Below are 19,874 nucleotides of genomic sequence, written 5' to 3'. Positions count from 1 at the left end.
AACATGCTCACTGAGGATGGAGGAGTCAGTGGGAGGATGCAGGTGGGCCAAGGTCACAGGCCCATGGGGGAAGAGGTGGTGGGAGGGTAACTGTGGGCCTGCTAAGTGAGACCACTAGTGCTTCTGTCGTCCAGGACAACCACGCTTGGCTCATGGGGACCTATGAGGACTCCAGAAGGGCCAGGTACTTGAGGAACTCCGGGAGATGAAGCAGTTGCAGAGGTCCATAGACTACAAACCGTACACTCACAAAAACAACATGGACCAGCTCATAGGGGTGCTGAGGGACATTAATACCACACTCTATTGGGAGGAGTTTGTTGAACTTTGTATTTCAGACAATGTGGCTCATACTGCAATAGTTTCATCCACCAACAGTGACAAATACACTCCTTTGTTGTCACTATTTTACTGTATCATGTTTCATATTTTCACTTTGTGCACTGCAATAAATTCACTTGTCAAAGAATCATTAGTTCCTGTAGTATCATTCACATCTAGGAAATGATAAAGTTATCCCCTTGTGTATTAACAAATGTAAGTAGAATCTACCTGCGTAAGCATGAACATGTGGAGTGTCACCGATATGCAAGTGAGTAGCACAACCATCTCACCCAAACACATGTCAACCACATGGCAGTTACAGTTCAATGGAGTATCAGCAACTTCCATCCTCTCTCGGTGCAAGCTGACTTGGTACCGGAGTAGTACAACCAAAGTCTGTGCCCGACATTCCCAGGAACATTCCATGTCGACTTTGTACTTCGAAACAGCATCATATACCTGCTTATATCACATCTCTGAAATGTCCAAATGAAGATGACATGGAGAAGGTGCCTACAACAGACCAATGCAAAGAGATGAGCAAGGAAATCATACATATGACACCAATCACAGTCCACTTCTGGAATACACAGTACATGGGTAAATGTCACCGACACAAAGCAACATCAACAACGTGGGCATTTATCAAGACCTTCCTCCACAGTCATGCAGAAAGTTTCACACAGCTCTACATACTATCACGTCTCACTAAATTCGCTGCAGATTCATGAACACTGCCAGACCGTGAATATAGGTAAAGCAACAGAGATCTAACAAAACGAACTCCAGAGAGAACCGAAACGAACGGAACTAAAAGTTCCAGGTTTTGACGTTGGAGAAAGGAGAGGTGGCATGCACACATGCTAGTGTGAGGTAAACCTGCCATTCTGAGGCTCGCCCGCAGCTACGGACGCGGCCAGTAATTGATGTATTTTCCCTCGACGCAAAGGAGGATTGGTGTGTTGGTGCGGTACGGGGGCTTTGTGCTCCACTATGATTTGCATATTGTGAAGTCCCTCTGTGACTACAGACTTTGTAGGCAAATCCCGCAGCCCGTTTTAAACTTGTTATTTTCGAGCGCGCACCGGCGCTGCTTCGGAGTGAAACCCTCTGGCTAAGTTCTCTGTAAGGGGCCACTTGTGGCAGAACGCGGTGGTGGATAACCAAAACGGTAATTTCCTCCCATTGGCGAGACCCTCTTGTGTCTTTTGCAGGGGAGGAAGGAATTTGTGTGGCATTTGTACTACGGACCATTCTGGAAAGCATTCCAGAACAAACTCTTAGCACTTTAGAGTAATATCATGCAGCCTTGTGGAATAAGGGCATTATTTGTTTCCTATCTAACCTAGAACCTTGGGCGATGAAGTAGTAAGAAGACTTTAGAGATACTACAAAACACTTCTTGGTTAGTGGATCTAGTAGTGCTATGATTCTCAATATGCACATTTAACTGATGATTGTATTTGCTGCTCTGTTGGGTTTTTGCCTTCCTAACAGGGGAGCAATTGGTTTAAGCACCAATGGTATTCTCTCCCCTGTGATTCAAGGCAACATAGCAATGAGGGTAGGTTCAAAATAATACATGTGACACTATCTTTGATATGTTTGTTCTAGGCTATAAAGACTAGAGGTTTTTATTTTAGCTGGTTCCTTCTTTTCTCCCACCTTACAGCACTGAACAATCATGTCTAGATGGTATTGATTATTGTACCAGAAGACAAATGTGCAAGGCTGAAGATTATCTTCCCATTATTTACAGGTATTTATTGAGATGTATTGAAATATTACGTAGACTGCATTTCACAGTGCACATATTAATTCTGAGGCTCGGAGGCTGAGGTACAGCAGTGCGTTGGCAGGACTGGGAGCCGCAGGCAGTTTGTGGCAGCTGGTCTGGAGCGCCCTGGGAGTCACAGGAACCCATCCAGGTTTGCTTTCTGTGCATCCAGTGGTAGCAGCGAAGATCCTGTGAACACAAATTCATGATGTTCCTTAGTTAGAGGCTCTGCTCTTCCGGTTTATACTTTTAAAATCTTGTCCCCATCTGTGATGGCTTCTGATGCTCCTGCAGGACTGTGACGGCTCTTGCGGTCCTGCCACCAGCAGTGATACTTCCCTCCTTGTTCAGAAGATTGAACAGGACTACGTAGAAATGCTGGTGTGTGTGGGAGCGCAGAGCCTGCGGTAACCGAGCACAGAGAAGGTATAACTGAGAGCAGCGATGGAGAAGTCCGGCTTCAGCCATGGGAGCTTGCACAGTAGCACCGGTGATGAAGACCTGATGGAGATTTCTGATGCCACGTTGGACTTTTCCATAGCAGATGATGTGCCTCCGCTGGACGGGTACATGGATTAAGGGTTTGCTTCCTACAACGGAGGAGGTATGAACGGCTCCAGGAAGATGATGGACTTCCTGGAGGAGGCTGCCCCAGGCATTGGCACCTATGAAGATTTTAATACCATAGACTGGGTGAGGGAGAAGTCCAAGGACCGCGACCGGCACAGAGAGATTGCGAGTAAGAGCAAAGAGTCTATTCCCCTCCAGTGTGGAGTCCCGCAGGGCTCCTCATTGAGCCCCACACTTTTTAACGTCTATATGGCCCCGCTGGAGGAGGTTGTGGCACCTTTTGGTGTGACGATGGCAACTTATGCAGATGACACTCAATTGATTGTTTCCCTGTCTCTATCGGAAAGTCAGGGGGTGAAGTTCGCTGCTTGCCTTACCAACATCATGGCATGGATGTCGGACTCCCGGCTAAAACTGAATGGGTCAAAAACGGAGCTAATGCTTCTTGGCAATCTGTGCTCGTCACTGCCCAAATGTATGTGGCCGGCCAGTTTGGGAGCCCCTCTGGCCCCCAAGGGCGCTATAAAAAGTCTTGGAGTATGGCTGGAACCTGAGCTGTCTTTGATTACTCAATCCAAGCGAGTGGCAGGGACGTGCTACGGGCTGCTCCGGTCAGCCCGAAAAATTCTGCCGCTTCTTCCTGATAATTCTAGGAGACTTCTGGTCCAGGGATTGGTGCTCTCGAGGCTGGACTATAGCAATGCCCTCTTCCTGGCGGCACCTGAATCCACTTTGAATGTGCTCCAAAGAGCACAGAATGCAGCCGCGCGGATGCTCACTGGTACAGCCAAAAGCTCTTCAGCTCGGCCTGCTTTGAAGGCCTTGCACTGGCTACCAATTAGAGCACGCATCAAATTCAAATCCCTCTGCATTGTGTTTAAGGCTTTACAAGGATCCGGCCCCCCCATTCTTAGAGATTTGATCCGCTCCTATAAACCTACTCGCGCCCTTCGCTCTGAAGTTGGGAACCTTGTAGTGATACCCAGAGCAAAAAAGGTGAAAACGGGTGGACGTCGCTTTTCCATTAATGCGGGTCTACTCTGGAATACTTTACCAACGGCTCTGCGTAAAGAACCCAACCTGACAAAATTCCGTAAAACATTGAAGACTCATCTTTTCCCTCTGTAGGTCCCTCCTGGTGTCCTGGGGTAGTGGTTCAGTGTATTACTCAGCGCTGGGACGCTCAAGGGCAGCCATGCGCTTTATAAATCTGTTTTCATTTCATTTCATTTCATTCATTACGTGGGCCCTGCTTCACAGCGTAAGCGATGCCTTCTCTGGCTGGCTCTTGATGCTTCTCATTGGACTCATGGCAGGTGCTTTGGCAGGCCTGATTGACATTTCAGCACATTGGATGACTGATCTGAAAGAGGGAGTCTGTCTAACCGGTTTCTGGTTTAACTGCGAGCACTGCTGTTGGAATTCCAGTGACACGACATACGAGGACCGGAATAACTGCTCTGAATGGAGGAGTTGGTCTCAGCTTGTTATTGGTCAGACTGAGGGAGCGTTTCCACACATAGTGAAGTACTTTATTTATGTGCTATGGGCTGTGATTTCTTCCTTACTGGCGGTGTCCCTTGTACGGTGGTTCGCTCCATATGCATGTGGCTCTGGAATTCCAGAGATCAAAACCATCTTAAGTGGTTTCATCATTCGGGGCTATTTAGGAAAATGGACTCTGCTTATTAAGACCATCACTCTGGTGCTTGCCATTTCATCTGGTCTTAGCTTGGGCAAAGAGGGCCCCCTTGTGCATGTTGCTTGTTGCTGCGGGAACATTTTGTGCCACCTCTTCACCAAGTACCGCAAGAATGAAGCCAAGCGTAGAGAGGTGTTGTCTGCAGCTGCTGCAGCCGGTGTGTCTGTGGCTTTTGGAGCGCCGATTGGTGGCGTTCTCTTCAGCCTCGAAGAGGTCAGTTATTACTTTCCTCTGAAGACCTTATGGAGATCTTTCTTCGCTCCTCTAGTAGCAGCATTTACATTGCGGTCTATCAATCCCTTTGGAAACAGCCGTCTGGTACTGTTCTATGTGGAGTTCCACACGCCTTGGCACCTGCTGGAGCTGATTCCATTTATCCTGTTGGGTATCTTTGGAGGTCTCTGGGGGGCTTTCTTCATTCGTGCCAACATAGCCTGGTGCAGAAGGAGAAAGACCACCAAACTTGGCAAATATCCTGTGTTGGAGGTGCTTCTTGTGACTGCCATCACTGCTGTGTTGGCATTTCCTAATGACTATACCCGCATCAGCACCAGCGAGTTAATTTCTGAACTCTTCAATGACTGTGGACCGTTGGACGAATCCAAACTGTGTGATTATGTGACTGTCACCAACGTCACCAACAGCACTAATAAAGACCAAATATTAGACAGATCTGTCGGCCCAGGGGTCTACACAGCAATGTGGCAACTTGTCCTCGCCCTGATGCTCAAGGTTTTCATCACTGTTTTCACATTAGGCATGAAGGTCCCTTTGGGTCTCTTCATCCCCAGCATGGCTGTTGGAGCTATTGTTGGGAGGCTGCTGGGCATTGGAATAGAGCTGTTGGCTTACTATAATCGGGATTGGTCCATCTTCAGTGATGGGTGCAGCCAAGGGACTGATTGCATTACTCCTGGTCTTTATGCAATGGTTGGGGCAGCTGCTTGTCTAGGTGGCGTGACGAGGATGACTGTATCACTGGTGGTAATCATGTTTGAACTGACTGGGGGGTTGGAGTACATTGTGCCTCTTATGGCAGCTGCAATGACTAGCAAGTGGGTAGCAGATGCCATTGGGCGAGAGGGTATCTATGATGCCCATATCCGGCTGAACGGTTACCCTTTCCTGGAAGCAAAGGAAGAGTTCAGCCACAAGACTTTAGCAATGGACGTGATGAGGCCACGGCGGAACGACCTTGTGCTGACTGCCCTTACTCAGGACTCCATGACAGTGGAGCAAGTGGAAGCCATCCTCGCCGAAACGCCTTACAGCGGTTATCCAGTAGTTGTGTCACAAGCATCTCAGAGACTCATTGGGTTTGTTCTTCGGAGGGATCTCCTCATCTCTATTGAGAGTGCACGGAAAAAGCAAGATGGCGTCGTGAGCACATCCTCTATTTATTTCACTGAACACCCCTGCACTGCCCCCAACCTCACCTCCCAGCCTGAAACTGCGGAGCATCATGGACCTCAGCCCTTTCACCGTATCCGACCAAACTCCCATGGAGATTGTAGTGGACATATTTCGCAAGATGGGGCTCCGACAGTGTCTCGTCACGCACAATGCACGGTTACTTGGAATCATTACCAAAAAGGATGTATTAAAACACATTGCACAGATGGCCAATCAAGACCCAGACTCCATACTCTTCAATTGAAACGAATGTCGCACTTTAGTTATTTGTACAAAAACCCCTCCAACAAACTTTGTAAAAGGACAATGGATTGCCAACGTACATTTTTAATAACTGGGCTATCACTGCGGTTACAGGAACTTTGTGGAATGAGCTGAAGTTAATCATGTGTCGGGGAAATTAAAATTTCCCCCTTGTTTCTACTTGGTAACCAATTGCACTACATATTCTGTGGAAGTTAATCTTCTCTGTTGAAGAACATATTTTTCTATTGTTATTGCTTTTGTGAAGTTTCAACAATGCAACAATTTCATGAAGGAGTAAAGATATTAATTCTGATTCTTGTTCACATAGGTCTCCCTCCCAGCTGTTCCCTTCCTTTCCTTTCCTTTCCTTGCTTGATCCCTTCAACAGTCTGTGCTGTTATAGTACTCAGACTTTGGAGTTCTCAAGAGGTGGACCATTCTAAGCATCAAACCAGCCCAGAGGATAATCCAAACCTGACACATACCTAACAAGTATCCCTAAACTTCCTCCTCACAACATCACAACAACAGTCACTGTAACAGTCAAAGTCATGGCAAACACAATAAGATGATTGACGGAGAGCTAAACTTTTCAGACACTCACCACCAGTGACAAATCTGGGTTGAATCCATCATCATTCTTCTGTTCACTAATCCACCCCAGTTTGGACCCAGTCATATGTAATTCAGTCTTGACCCTGTTCCTTATGGGAACAGTCCAGCCTGAACTGCCAGGCCATGACATCTTACAGCATACTTATACTCATGATAAGAAGTTGTTGATGATCTCTTGAGGCATGTCAACTCCTTTCTCTTCACCACTATCATCATTTGGCATTTCAGGATCCTAACCCGTGGCTCCTTCAGCTGCGGTCAGAGGGATGTTCCATTGCAGTGCAAAGTTGTGGAGCATGCAGCAGGTGACAGTGATCTGACACACCTTCCTGGGTGAATAAAGGAGGACTCCCCCAGTCTTGTTCAGATGTCTGAATCTGGCCATCAGGAGCCCAAATGCCTGCTCCACTAGCTTCCTTGTTCTACCATGGGTCTTTTTGAAGAAGACTATCCCTGGTGTTGTTGGATTCCTCAGTGTTGTCAGAAACCATAGGTGGTTGGTATACACTGAGTCTCCGACATGGAAGACACAAATGTATGCACAAATAAGTCACATATTTGCAGAAGATGCGATCAGACATCACACATACAAAGGTTGGACACATTGTACTCACCAACAAGCCAGGACCTCTCCTGTAGTAGTTGTGACATCAACTGGGGTATGGTGCTATTCTGCATTACAAAGGAGTCATGGGCAGATCCTGGGAATCTGGCACTAACATGTGAGATGTATAAATCAGCTAAACATACCACTTGCACATTGATAGAATGGAAGTATTTCCTCGTCTTATAGACCTGTTCACTGATTTGCGTTGGTATTAAGGCAATATATGTGCCATCAATAGCTCCAACAATATGTAGGATTCAACCTAATCCACAAAAGTCACCCCTCACATTGGCAAAATCTTCACGTCTGGGGAATTGAATGTAGGAGTCCATGTGTCTCATCAGTGCCAAAAGTACGTCATATAGCACCCCACTGAACATAAGTTGTGACATTCCACCTGATATAACCACAGTGTACTGAAAGAAACCTATGGACAGGAAATGCAGTGCTGCCATGAGTTTCACCATTGGTGTCAGAGATGTGGTATTGTTTCTTTGAGGACATAAATGAGGCTCTAACTGGTCATATAGATCTTGTATTGTCTGCATATTGAGATGAAATTTCCTGGTGCCGTCTCTTTCTTCCATAGTTTGTAGGTCTGGAAAAGGCCGGTATACTGGAGGCTGTCATCTCCTCCCTCTGCCAGGGTACCTATGTGTGGAGTGAGGGCACATATGGATGTTGGTCACAGTGTCCACACTAACATATACCAAGACACAGCCAAAAATCATGTGAACAAACAGTACTGCATATGTGAGCAGTACACATTATTTCACATCATAACTGCATGAAAGACAAAAGCATACATGGCAACTTCTGGTATGAGGAAAGTCGAAGAGATGCCTGAAAATAATCTGGATGATGCATATCCCCCATGGACCGCTCTTGTGGGAGAGCCCATTCCTGGTAGAAGACAGCAGAGAGAATGACATTGACTTACGTGATATATAAGGGAGTCACCAGGATGAATCTGATCCATTCTCATCATTACAAGTTCCACCTATCATCACCAAATTGGACTCAACATGTGTCTGTAACAGCACTGTGCACATCATACAAACTTCATTTGTATGGTGGATATCGTCATATTGTGGAGTCTACATTGCGCTTATAACTACTGTCACCGTTGGTGTACACTGCACCACGGTAATCACGTGTTCATGCACAGCCATGTACAACACTGGTGTGTGAGTAATGGTATAGGCAGAGAAATACATCAAGTGACATGTTCCAACGTATATGTTGTGGCAGAGCCACACTTAGGAGTTCGCTTTACAATGTGGTTATCAACAATGACATGGTGAATGCCTGACCACATGCAGCATCGCTGACCACTGGCGGATTCAAACTTGGCACTAGACAGTTTCAACCACATCGGTCACAGCCATAGGCTAAATTTGAAAAATGCGACCTTCGCAGGTCAATGGCTGTGGCCGTCTACGCAGAATACTGCCTATGTGGATGCCTGACATTGTTTATAGGACACGCTTATTCACCAACTGCCGGCTGATTTGAACCAGGCGGTAGGCAGATTCAACTATGGTGGCCACATCCATAGGCTAAAGTTGGAAAATGCTACCGTCGCAGTCCAATGGCTGTCTAGAGAGAAGGTCGGATATGTCGCGTATTTATATGTTGCAGTTTGGAAATCAGATCACTTGCCTTCAGACACTGCTGCTTGCAATATCTTCTCATCATCAGCTGCTGTTTACTGCCTCCGGGGGCTGTCATGTTATGCTGTACAGGGAGCAGGGCTCCTGCCTTTACTCCAGTGGAGCTGGGGACCCTGGTGAATAAGGTCCTTCCCTTGTATTTCCAGCTCTATGGCTCACCAGAGGAACAGGTGAGTACTACTAACACAGCATGTACTCTGCAACATTTGTCCGATCAAAACCAATGGGCCACAGTGTGGCTCAGAGTTCCACACATCAGAGTTTTGTAAGTCAGATAGCGTTACCCCAAAATAGGTCAATAATGTCATGTTTCATGTGGTATTGTACTTTGAGCAGAGCAGAGCGATAGCAGAAGGGAGCGAGGAGCGAGAGCAGAGCTGCATCTCTGATCACTGCGGTCTGCGGACAGACTGCGGACTGCGGACGGTGCCAGCCTCTGTGGGGGGGCTTCACACAGGAGGTGGCCTGAGGGTAGGCGCGGCAGGGATGAGGTAGTGAGCACGAGAGTGCGGCCACCATCAGCGGTGGCCGCAGAGTGTAGTGCCCTGGTGTGTCCACAGAGGAGGCCCAACTAGGTTGGGTGCGGCTTGCAGCGCTCCGGCGTGCCCTGCTCTCGCACTCCCCCTCCACCATCGCCTCGCCCCTCATCCCTGCCTGTTACTACACCGCTACTCCCCAGGGGCCTCCAGTAGCTGCAGCCGCCGCTTTCTTCAACACCTTCGCCGGTCGGACTGGCTTGAGCCGTTCGCAGCCGAGAAGGAGGAGTCTGCAGACTCATGCGGCCAGCCAGGAGCTCCTGTGAGCCTGGGCCGGTTTCCTGCTTTCCTGCTTTCCCCTGCACACCCCCATTCAACTCAGAGGCTAGAAGCCAGCATTGCCATCCTTGCCGCTGGCAAAGGCCGTGCTGCATAAGACTTGTGTGGTACAGCGTGGCGTGGCATGGCTCGGCTCAGTGCAGTGTGTGTGGTTTGTTTGTTCTGCCAGCGAGAGCGTACTCCAGCCAGCCAGCTGACATCAGGACCTGCACAACACCTGCACGACACGTGTGAGTGAGTACCGACTGCTCCCTAATTTTTTTTCCTTTAACTCACTAGCTCACTTTTAGCTTACCAGCTGCTCGGGGCAGCATCACACTTTTGTTCTACTACTTGTAACCTAGTGCGGTGCACAGTGGGGCTGCGTGTGGGCGAGCATGCTGAGGTATACTGAGGGACATTGAGTGACACTGAAGGCGCACCGAGGGCTTTTTTAAGCGTGCAATAAGCGGACCTGCTCCTTCCAACCAACGACATCCAAGCCAGGAACCAACTGTGAGTCAGCGACCCAGCAAGCCAAAGAGGCCCGGAGCGGGAGCACTGGAAGTGCTGGAAGGGGTCCTGGGATCAAGTCCTGGGACTGGAACTTGAGGGGCTTCCAGCAAGAGGCGAACAAGGAGTGGCAGGCAGAGAGAGCGGCCATCGTTAGCGGCGACGTGTGAGCCCAGCAAGTCCAGCCAGTGTGCCCCACTCCCTGCTCTAACCCCCCAGCATTCCTCCTTTGTTGGAGCAGAGATCAAGCACCGGTAACATTAGACAATCAGTGGGTGTCATGAGATCAGGCAACCACTTTTAGGGTCAAAACATAAATCAAAAAAGAGGAAAACTGACCTTAAAGAAATTGTGCAACTAGAGATGGCCCACGATAAGGACCATGACCACGACAAGACAAGTACAAGGACAAGTACAAGTACAAATGATCCCACATTACCCAGAAGGGGTGTTCCTATAAGCTCAACTGCGGCGAGGAGTGGCATGTGTAAAGCCTACGGCTCAGAGACAAACAACCTTCTAACCCCAACTGACTGTACACCACCACAACCATCACAACTACCACTACCACCAAGGGGCCAAGAACCAGAAGATCCTATAACCATCGAAGGGATGCCCCAGAGGAAAAAGTTGTGTACCTATCAGCCCAAAATTAACTCAAAATGTTCCTTTCCTTTCTGAAAGACCCTGGAACAGCTGTCTACTCTAACACCGTCAGCATAAAGGGGCTGCAAACACCACTCCAACCAAGTAAACCCGATCACAGCCCATCGACTAACATCAACTCAGCCGAGCCTTCATCATGTGCAAGGAATAGTTCTCAACATTTTACCGGGAAAATAACGGCAACGGTAATGGAGGATACAGCCATCCGGGCAAATGGTGAGGCTGGCAGCCAAAAAGGGGCTAGAGTTGGTAGAATTGGCGACAAATCATCGCCAGGCTTGCTTTGCAATACCAAGGACACGCCCTGTAATGCAAAAAACAGCTCGCTGGGTTGTCTGGAGGTGGGCAGAACTCCTGAACTGGACACACATAGCCAGTCAGTCAAACGTGCCGAGACAAACTCAAGCCAAAGAGACACTGGTGACTGGGCGGGCCCTAGGGACCTTATAGATCCACTAGCTTCCACCTTGGAATGGGATCAACAGGACCAAAAAGCACAAGACTTACTCTCACAGCCAAAAAAGAGTTCTCCTCTTCAAATGCAAATTACTCAAGCAGACACCTGGGATGACCTGGGAGCGCACAACAACTCAGTAGTAAATACGCCTCCAGTGCGCCGTACACTGCTACCTTACGATGACTCCCACTAGACGGAGAAATGTAACAACACTGAAAGCATAATTCCGGAATCCATCGGGATAACAATTTTAAGCACCCTGCAAAATTCAGCCGCAGCATTACAATACCAATCCCACAAAATGAACCTGCAGCTTATGGTCCCCCAAACAATGGCTGATTCCATCTCAGGGATTGACGGGAAAATATCACAGCTCAATGGCCTCATAAAGAGAGTCTAGGAAGCGGCTCATGCGCTTCAAACGTTGCCACCGGTATGCTCTTGTGCACCAATTGTAGACAAGTTACACACACTACCATCTATGATAGAGGAGTTAATGTCAGATCTAAAAACAACTGTCTCATCGTACCCCCATCAATGCAGTGTATCAGTCAGAACACTAACAACGGCATCAGAGCATCCAAAAGGAGAGCGGGCACTAACCAGCAACTATCCCTCTGCTGGTAGAGAAGCATTAATAACATCAACAGAGAGTGCTGTAATCAAAACCAGAAATCACTCACCAGCAGCCTGCAAAGCAACAGTAACAACAGCAGAGTGTGCAGTAATCAAAGCCCAGACACCTCGGAAAGCTCGCAGGAAGCAAAAAAGGAAGGGAAGAAACAGGAAGTCAGCTGGCGAAGGATTATGCATAAAGCTAAACCACAACTAACCTTAACCGCCCATGGACCAGCTCCTGAGAATATCAACCAGGCTTCCATTTCTATCCCGGTCGACGACCCTGAGTGCTCTTCAAGGGATCCAACGCTGTTTCGCCAACTGACTCAGGCCTACTTCTAAGAGATACAACACAGAATGTTCCGACTGGTGACAACTAGCAGGTGCTATCTCAAGTAAGAAAATACAAATTTCATCAAAACCAGATTCAAGAAAGACCATTAAAGCTGAACAACACTCAAGCTTAAGACCCCGCGACGAAACTCAGATTAACAACACTGAGTTATCGCAACAGCTAGCAGGAGGGATCATGATTACAACTCGGAGGTCAGGGAACACAATGTTGCAATGCGACCGACAGCAAACCCACCCCACAAGTGACAATCTAGGGGTCACCAAAAGTCGTCTCACTCAACCCAGACCCTCTGAAAATGAAGGGCCTTTCATAAAGAAAATGAAGGCGCAACATGGGGAAGGCACAGCCATCATAATATTCATCCCCGAATACAAATCTCGAGACAGAGAGGACATATTGAACAGAGAGAAGATATTGCGGCTTCTACATTCCATCACAAGCCTTGATAGTATTAGCTCCGCCGATCTCCTCTAAATAGAGTTTCAATCAACTAATAACCCACAATGTCCAGAAGCAACTAAAACAACATGGAACTCTAGCGAGGTAGTCAACAAAATCATGATAGAAGATAACACGTTCAAACTATGGGGGATAAAACTGGAAGTCGAACAAAAACCTCCCCATCTGACACATTTTCTACTCTCCTGTACGATTGCGCCATGTAAAAATACCACCTCAGTATTAAAAGGAGCTAGGAGTAGCACCCCCGGAGCACATGCCCCAGACTTAAAGGCATCCACCTCGATCTTTGAACCAAGAGAATTAAGTCATTCCATTAGCTACATCACAAAACAGGAGGCAAATACAGCGCACAATCATCATGGAGCAAACAAACTGACAAAAGGGGAGCAGCTCGCGGTCGGCACCGGTTGAAACCAGGGAAATCAGCATATGTATCTGGAACACCAACGGTCTAGCCAGCAAAACTGAGGACCCGGAGCTACTGCAAAACTTAAAACCATTAGACTTGATACTGCTCCAAGAGACCTGGGAGGATAAGACCTTTGAGCTTCAGGGCTACACCTCCCATTGCACTCCAGCAACAAAGGGCTCCGACTTTGGCTGACGATCGGGGTGCTTAATGATCTTGGCATCCATAACAAAAATAGGAGAAATTACACAAATAGAGGCATAAATTTCATCTCCAAGCTTCATACAAGTGGGAAAGATAGCGTTCCCACTTGTATGATAGCTTTAGGCTCCCCAAAAATTAAAAAACCTACAAGAGGCTCAAAATACTTGCTACAGCAACTCGAACATCTTAACCTAAGAGCATTGAATGGGCGCTTTCAGAGGGACAGCCCACCAGTTGCTACGTTTCATTCAACAAAACAATCTTCCCACCTAGACTTTACGTTCACATCTTTAAATATGCTTGGCAAATTCTTAACCTTCAAGATAGGTAATAAGGAACACAGTGACCATCTGCCTCAAGAAATGACATTAAAAGCTAATACAGTCCTCAAGGTCAAGCCATCCACAGGGATTAACATCGAAGGGGCCTCAAATCTTAAGTGGTTACGGTGCAACCCCAGCAACATCGATGCAGTATCTCTCGTGGCCCAAACACTATATACCCAAGGGGCAGGTCTTACAACAAAACCAGATGATGCATGGCAAAGCTTCACTGTGACTGTTCGTGAAAAACTATGGAAAGGCATAGTGGCAAGGCCGTGCTACTCAGAAGGCACATCGATAAGATTACCAGTCAGTCCGGAATCAAAAAAACGTAAACGTACTATGCATCAAACATTGAGACAGATACGCAAAAATCCACTTAATCAGGATTTGCAAATCGCCCTCTGGAAAACTAAGGCACTGATAAGAAGAAATGGGAAAAGAAAAAATTAAAAAACGATGAAATGTGGGCCAAGCTGCTCCACGAAGTTAAACAAAAAAATAGCGCCAGGTTCTGGCAAATAATAAAAAGAATCAAGAAATCAAATCATCCCGGAAAAAACTCCAACATAACAGAGGAAGTATGGTATGGCTACCTTTTCACCCATTTTAACAACACAGCTGCCGCTAAAGATAAGATCATCAAGGAAATGGGGAATACGATAGAGCGCCGCAGCGAAACCAACAGGGAAAAAATGGGAAACAGCTACACAACAGCTATGCCACAAGACTCACACGGAAGTGGAAAACACTCCTGGGAGGGTGAACTGGCGTTAGGCTTAAATCCTCCCCCTCTGCCAAAGTAGAACATCACGGCCCTACACCAACTGACATTAAGAGGCACATAGCCAGGGGCAGACCTACAGGCACTCCCGGTCCAAAACGGCATTCCACCAATGCAGTACAAAGCAGAATTTTGGAATGCAGCATTATCACCGGTCTTTAAAGACATAAATGATGCTGCACTAATCCCGGAGTCCTGGCTAGGATCTATCACCAGCCCAATTTTCAAGCAGGGCGACAGGAAACTTCCAAATAACTACCGGCTTATTGCCCTCATTGACGTGGAGGCAAAGTACTTTGAAGGAACCATACTGGATGAGTTAACATCATGAGCGTCCGAAAACTCCATTATTCCAATTAACCAAACATGGTTCTACCGGGGCCAAGGTACCACAACAAACATCATGGCACTAACTTTATTAATGGACGCAGCAAAAGAGGCCAAATATCATTTATTTTTTTGTTTCATCGATTACACTGCCGCCTTCAATCATGTTGATTGCCTTAAACTTTGGTAGAAACTGAAAAATTGGGGAATACCAAAACCGTATCTGGACCAGCTTAAATTACTGCATACAAACACCTGGATTAAGGTCAAACTAGGAGCTGGAACGCACCTTTCTAAACCAATTCTGACTACAAAAGGGCTAAAACAAGGTTGTGTTGTAGTTCCTTTATTATTCAATCTCTTCCTTGCAGATCTGCCAGGGGAACTCGACAAATGTCCCTCCAACGCCCCAAAACGGGGGAAAATACCGCTGTCAAATGTGCTGTACGCAGTGGACTTGGTACTGATAAGCCGGACCCCCATCGGCCTTCAACACATTTTAAATGTAACCTATACCTTCTCAGAAAGGAACTCTCTGCAAATACATTTTAAGAAATCTAAGATCATGGCAGTAAATTATTTAAAAAAGAAAAAGATCAACTGGCATAAAAATGGACAAAGATTGGACTTGGTCACCAGCTACAAATATTTGGGAATACACAAGGACCACAAAAACACGTTAAAACCTCAACTGGAGTCCCTGCGGGAGAAGGGAACTGTGACGTACCTGGCAATAAAATCAATAAAGAACAAACTACCCGACTTAACACTTGACCCCTTGCTACAGGTACTGCGTGTGAAATTGCAGCCGGCTCTTACATACGGGAGTGAATCCCTTCAAGGGAAGGACGCCACAGTCCTGGATATAGTGATAGCCAACACCTATAGAGCAATCTTCCACCTGCAAAAGTATGTCTCACCAGCACCAAAACGGCTGGAATTCGGCCTTCAAAAACAAACGCTGGAAAGAAGGAGTGTGTACATAATCAGCTGGCACAAGATTCGCAGCACAGAGGTTGAATCCTTAGATTCCAATCTCTGGGAAGAGCTACTCCGCCACAGAAAATCCTCAGACAGGGACTATCTGTTTGACTCCCTCAAAGTATTGGGATTGTCAGACCTTTGGGGCACCCCCATCGACCATTTGTCTTTTAAAGAAATCGTGAAAAAATCTACACAAATTATATCCACCATTGAGGACAAGGAGCACTCTCCAAAAGGGGACATGGCTGGATAACGCTTAATGATTACGGAGCTTTGCAACCATAATCTTCTCTTAAAACTGGAGTCAAAATAAAGACGAAAGAAAAGTTTTTAAAGCTACGCCTCTGAGTAATCCCGATCACCCCTCACCTGCCGCCCTGTGAAAGGAAAGACAGCTGGCAGTTTTTCCATTTATGAGGAGTCGGCAAGGAGGACATTATTCATGTTGTCTGCATTTGCCCCAACTTAAAGGACATCAGGCATAGCCTATTACGCCCATCTTTTAAGCGTCACGGTATTCGGACTAACCCCGGGCGTAGCACTACGCTTTGCCCACGTAGTGTACGTAGCGCTGCCTGCTTCGCACTTTCCGAAGTAGGCGAAGCAGGGCAGCGCTACGCACACGCCGAGGGCGAAGCGTAGCTGCTTGCCACCCGCCACCCACCTCCCGCCCGCCCTTCATTTAAATAATATGAGCAATGAAAAATAAAGTAAAGTAAGTCGACTTACCCGTAAGCGCGGCGTCTCCGGGGCTTCCTCTTTCTGTTTCTAATTTCTTCTGGCAAATGCGCATGCGCGGACACCCGCGCATGCGCATTTCTCGCGAGAAATGCGCATGCGCGGGCGTCCGCGCATGCGCATTTGGCAGAAGAAATTAGAAACTGAAAGAGGGAGCCCCGGAGACGCCGCGCTTACGGGTAAGTCGACTTACTTTACTTTATTTTTCATTGCTTATATTATTTAAAAGAATGGCGGGTGGGAGGTGGGTGGCACGTAGTGGGGCTACGCGAAGCGCGTAGTGTGCGTAGATTTGGGCACACTACGTGCTGCTTCACGTAGCCCCACTACGCCCACTACGCCCACCCTTAATTCGGACCTGCAGGCAGGCAGTAAAGATGTGCTTCAATCCAGCTGAGACACAACTAAACTGCGGGCTCACAAACGTTTTCGATTTAGTAGCAAAAAGGCACAAGAGCATGCTGTGCATGGACTAACAGAACATAATTGAACAGGGCATTGCTCGACGTCAGCTTGAAACATCAAAGGTCACACCAATGGACTTCTGTCGTCTAATTAACAACGGGATAACGTGGAAGCGAACAGCTTGTCTTTAGACTATCAGCGCCAGAACTAGCACCACCTTGGGAAAGAGACCCAAGATACGTTAGCATTTTCACTTGACCTGTGCAATTGTAAACAAAGCTCAAAGAGTGAGGTTTAGAACATCCGCGACTAGGGTTTAGTCTAAGAAGCACAACCACTTTAAAACTAGCCCAACCGAATTGTGTAATTTTATACAACGCTCAATGAAGGACTCCAAATTTTACACTGACTGACTAAAGTCGCTGCCTAGATTAGGATAATTACAAATTGTTAACCTGCTCTAGAAGCTCAAGCACATTGCTATCCACACGATGAAGAACAACCATAAATTGTTTGTCTGATCTTAATGCATTTGCACTTTAATACTTACTGAAGAGTACAATTGAAGTGTGTAATTTTGAAGAAGTCGTCTAAACGAATTTTAAATGTTTTACCGCTGCAAAGGTTTTAATTAATCATGCACAATAAACGTACTTATTTACTTACTTGTGCAATGACATCATCATGGTGATGTGCAACAGTCCTAAACCCTAAACCTATTGTATGCATACATCTATGCATGTATCAACCTATTGTTGCCAATGATAATTTTGCAAATCATTTCATGGTAGATGTGCTAACAAAAGTATACGCCTTGCACCCTAACTTGCTTATGTTTCCTATAAGTAGCATGTGAGGATGATGAGAGAGATATGTACAGTCCCAAAATTCACTCAACACATGAGGCCTCACCATCCTGCTGTCAGGGAGATAACATCAGCTCACAGATCCCTTCACAGTGAACAACAACGGTAATGTCATATATAGGATTGCCACTAGATGTACTGTGAAGTATGGAAAATGTGGGCATATGATGGTGTAGTCAGTAGTAGTTCCCCTAGTCAGTATAGGCATGATTAGTATTTAGGGTAGAACTCAGAGGACTTTAACAGTATGCCGTTATAGTGGATCTGGTGCTCAGCATGTGCGTTACAAACATGTAATGTGTGCAATTTGTTAGATAGGTATGCTAGCTGTGTACTACTTCTGTGTCACCCTAGCAGATGACCAATAACGTGCACTCCCATACAGTCTTTTCATCTATTCCATCCATACAGGTCAATGCCCATCAGAAGGTGACCTTTTGGAAAGCCATCGCCCGGAAGATCATGGACATCCAACTGGGGCTGTCCTCCTAAGACAGAAGGTTCAAGCGCCAGGCCCTGACTCCCCTAATAGCCCTCATACTGTTGTTGGCATACCCGGACCTTGAAGGGCAGTTGAGACACCAACAGCAGTTAGTAGGGGGTGAGCATTGGCCTGAGTAAAACATTCTGCATGACCATCAATCTTTTGTTACAGGTAGCTATTTCCCCATTAGCTATTTCCCCATCAAGCTTGAAGGTGACTCATGTCCCACGCAATGGGAACATTTTTGCATGTGTAGGTCTGGTAGTAGGTGCATAGTGATAACCAGTGACTATTGTCCATGTGGACCAGAACTAAGCAGGGTCCTGTCAAATGCCAGTTTCCAGAGTTGAACAGCCACATGGATGCCTACTGTCACAGATAACATATATTTTCTTTTGCTGTCATGTGTGACAGTGGTCTTAAACATACCACTTGTCATCCTGGTGTCTGGAGTGATGCTCCCTCACTACTGTGTCTCATGTGATGGTGGACCACTTACCTGTGGCATGGCATAGAACGCACTCTGGATGCAGACACTGAGCACTACTTTCCCTTGTCAAGTGGAGAATGTACAGTATCATGAGGTGGCAAGCACCACTGGTGCCATCTGTTTTGATGCCTACATGCTGGCATGTGTACCTTTATGTGTTGTACTGTCACTGTTCTATACATGATCTGAGGGTCTACAGGGTTGTCAATCTGCACCCATCATATTTGTATGTATTGACCTATGTGATGCATGACAATATAATTCTGTGATGGGTATATAGAGTAGGTATAACTACAAACAACGGTGTGCAGATATTTGTAGGTGAATCACTTATACTCAATGACATTGTTGGATGTTATTATCCACGTCAAAATGTTGCGGCAATGACACACATGGTTGGAACTCTTCCAGTACTTTCAGGCAATGTGACTTTGCATGCCATTTAGAAGGCTGTATTCAGTCAGGCGGGATGCACATGTGCATTTGTGGAAGGCCATTCTGTGGCTGGTGATATGCATCAGGGAGTGATATGCTGACATGTTGTGTTCATTTGTGTCTGTCAGCACTGAGTACTACATTGGTATTTGTGTTTGTGAAACATGGAAAGTACAGTGGATTCCCTGCCCTTGTGGACATGATTAAGCACTCTTTATGGACTGGATATCTCCTAAGCCTTCTGTACTTCCAGTGTTCTAATGGCGTTGAGATTTGCAATGTGAAAAATGTGTTCTCACATGAACCAATCTTGACTGGGGATATTCCTAGGCAGACTCATGTCCATAGGTTATTTGTGCTGAAATCGCACACCAGTTGGAGCCACAATGTCTCCCTTCCACTCTTCTGTACTACATGTGACACCTACCTAAGCTACTCGTGTGCAGCTTTCAACTACGTCATCTGGCAGTGGAATGAGCACTTCCATGTCACATTCTTCTTGGTAGTCACATATTGCTGCAACTTAGCTGTAGCAGGTGCCCACCAGTTCTACATGTTGTGAGTTAGGGACATCTGACCATTTGCTGATTGCAGGTCCTTGTGTGGATAGGTAATAATGCATTCCATGTGAAC

At 46.7% G+C, this 19,874-nt stretch overlaps 1 protein-coding gene across 1 annotated transcript; it reads left to right on the top strand.

Moving 5' to 3' along the window:
* The first annotated feature begins 2,171 nt into the window (after positions 1 to 2,171).
* LOC146785457 (H(+)/Cl(-) exchange transporter 5-like) lies at positions 2,172 to 6,175 on the top strand. Its single transcript, XM_085634513.1, is given in 3 exon segments — positions 2,172 to 2,859; positions 3,914 to 5,785; positions 5,787 to 6,175. Coding segments are annotated over 3 exon segments (2,430 nt in total). The 5' UTR covers positions 2,172 to 2,545; the 3' UTR covers positions 6,031 to 6,175.
* Positions 6,176 to 19,874: the final 13,699 nt, after the last annotated feature.

This window comes from Triturus cristatus, chromosome 11 (assembly GCF_964204655.1).
Source record: "Triturus cristatus chromosome 11, aTriCri1.1, whole genome shotgun sequence".
In the NCBI taxonomy this organism is placed as follows: Eukaryota; Metazoa; Chordata; class Amphibia; order Caudata; family Salamandridae; genus Triturus; species Triturus cristatus.
Note: the sequence above shows the minus strand (reverse complement) of the source record. Positions and strands in the feature narration are given on the sequence as shown.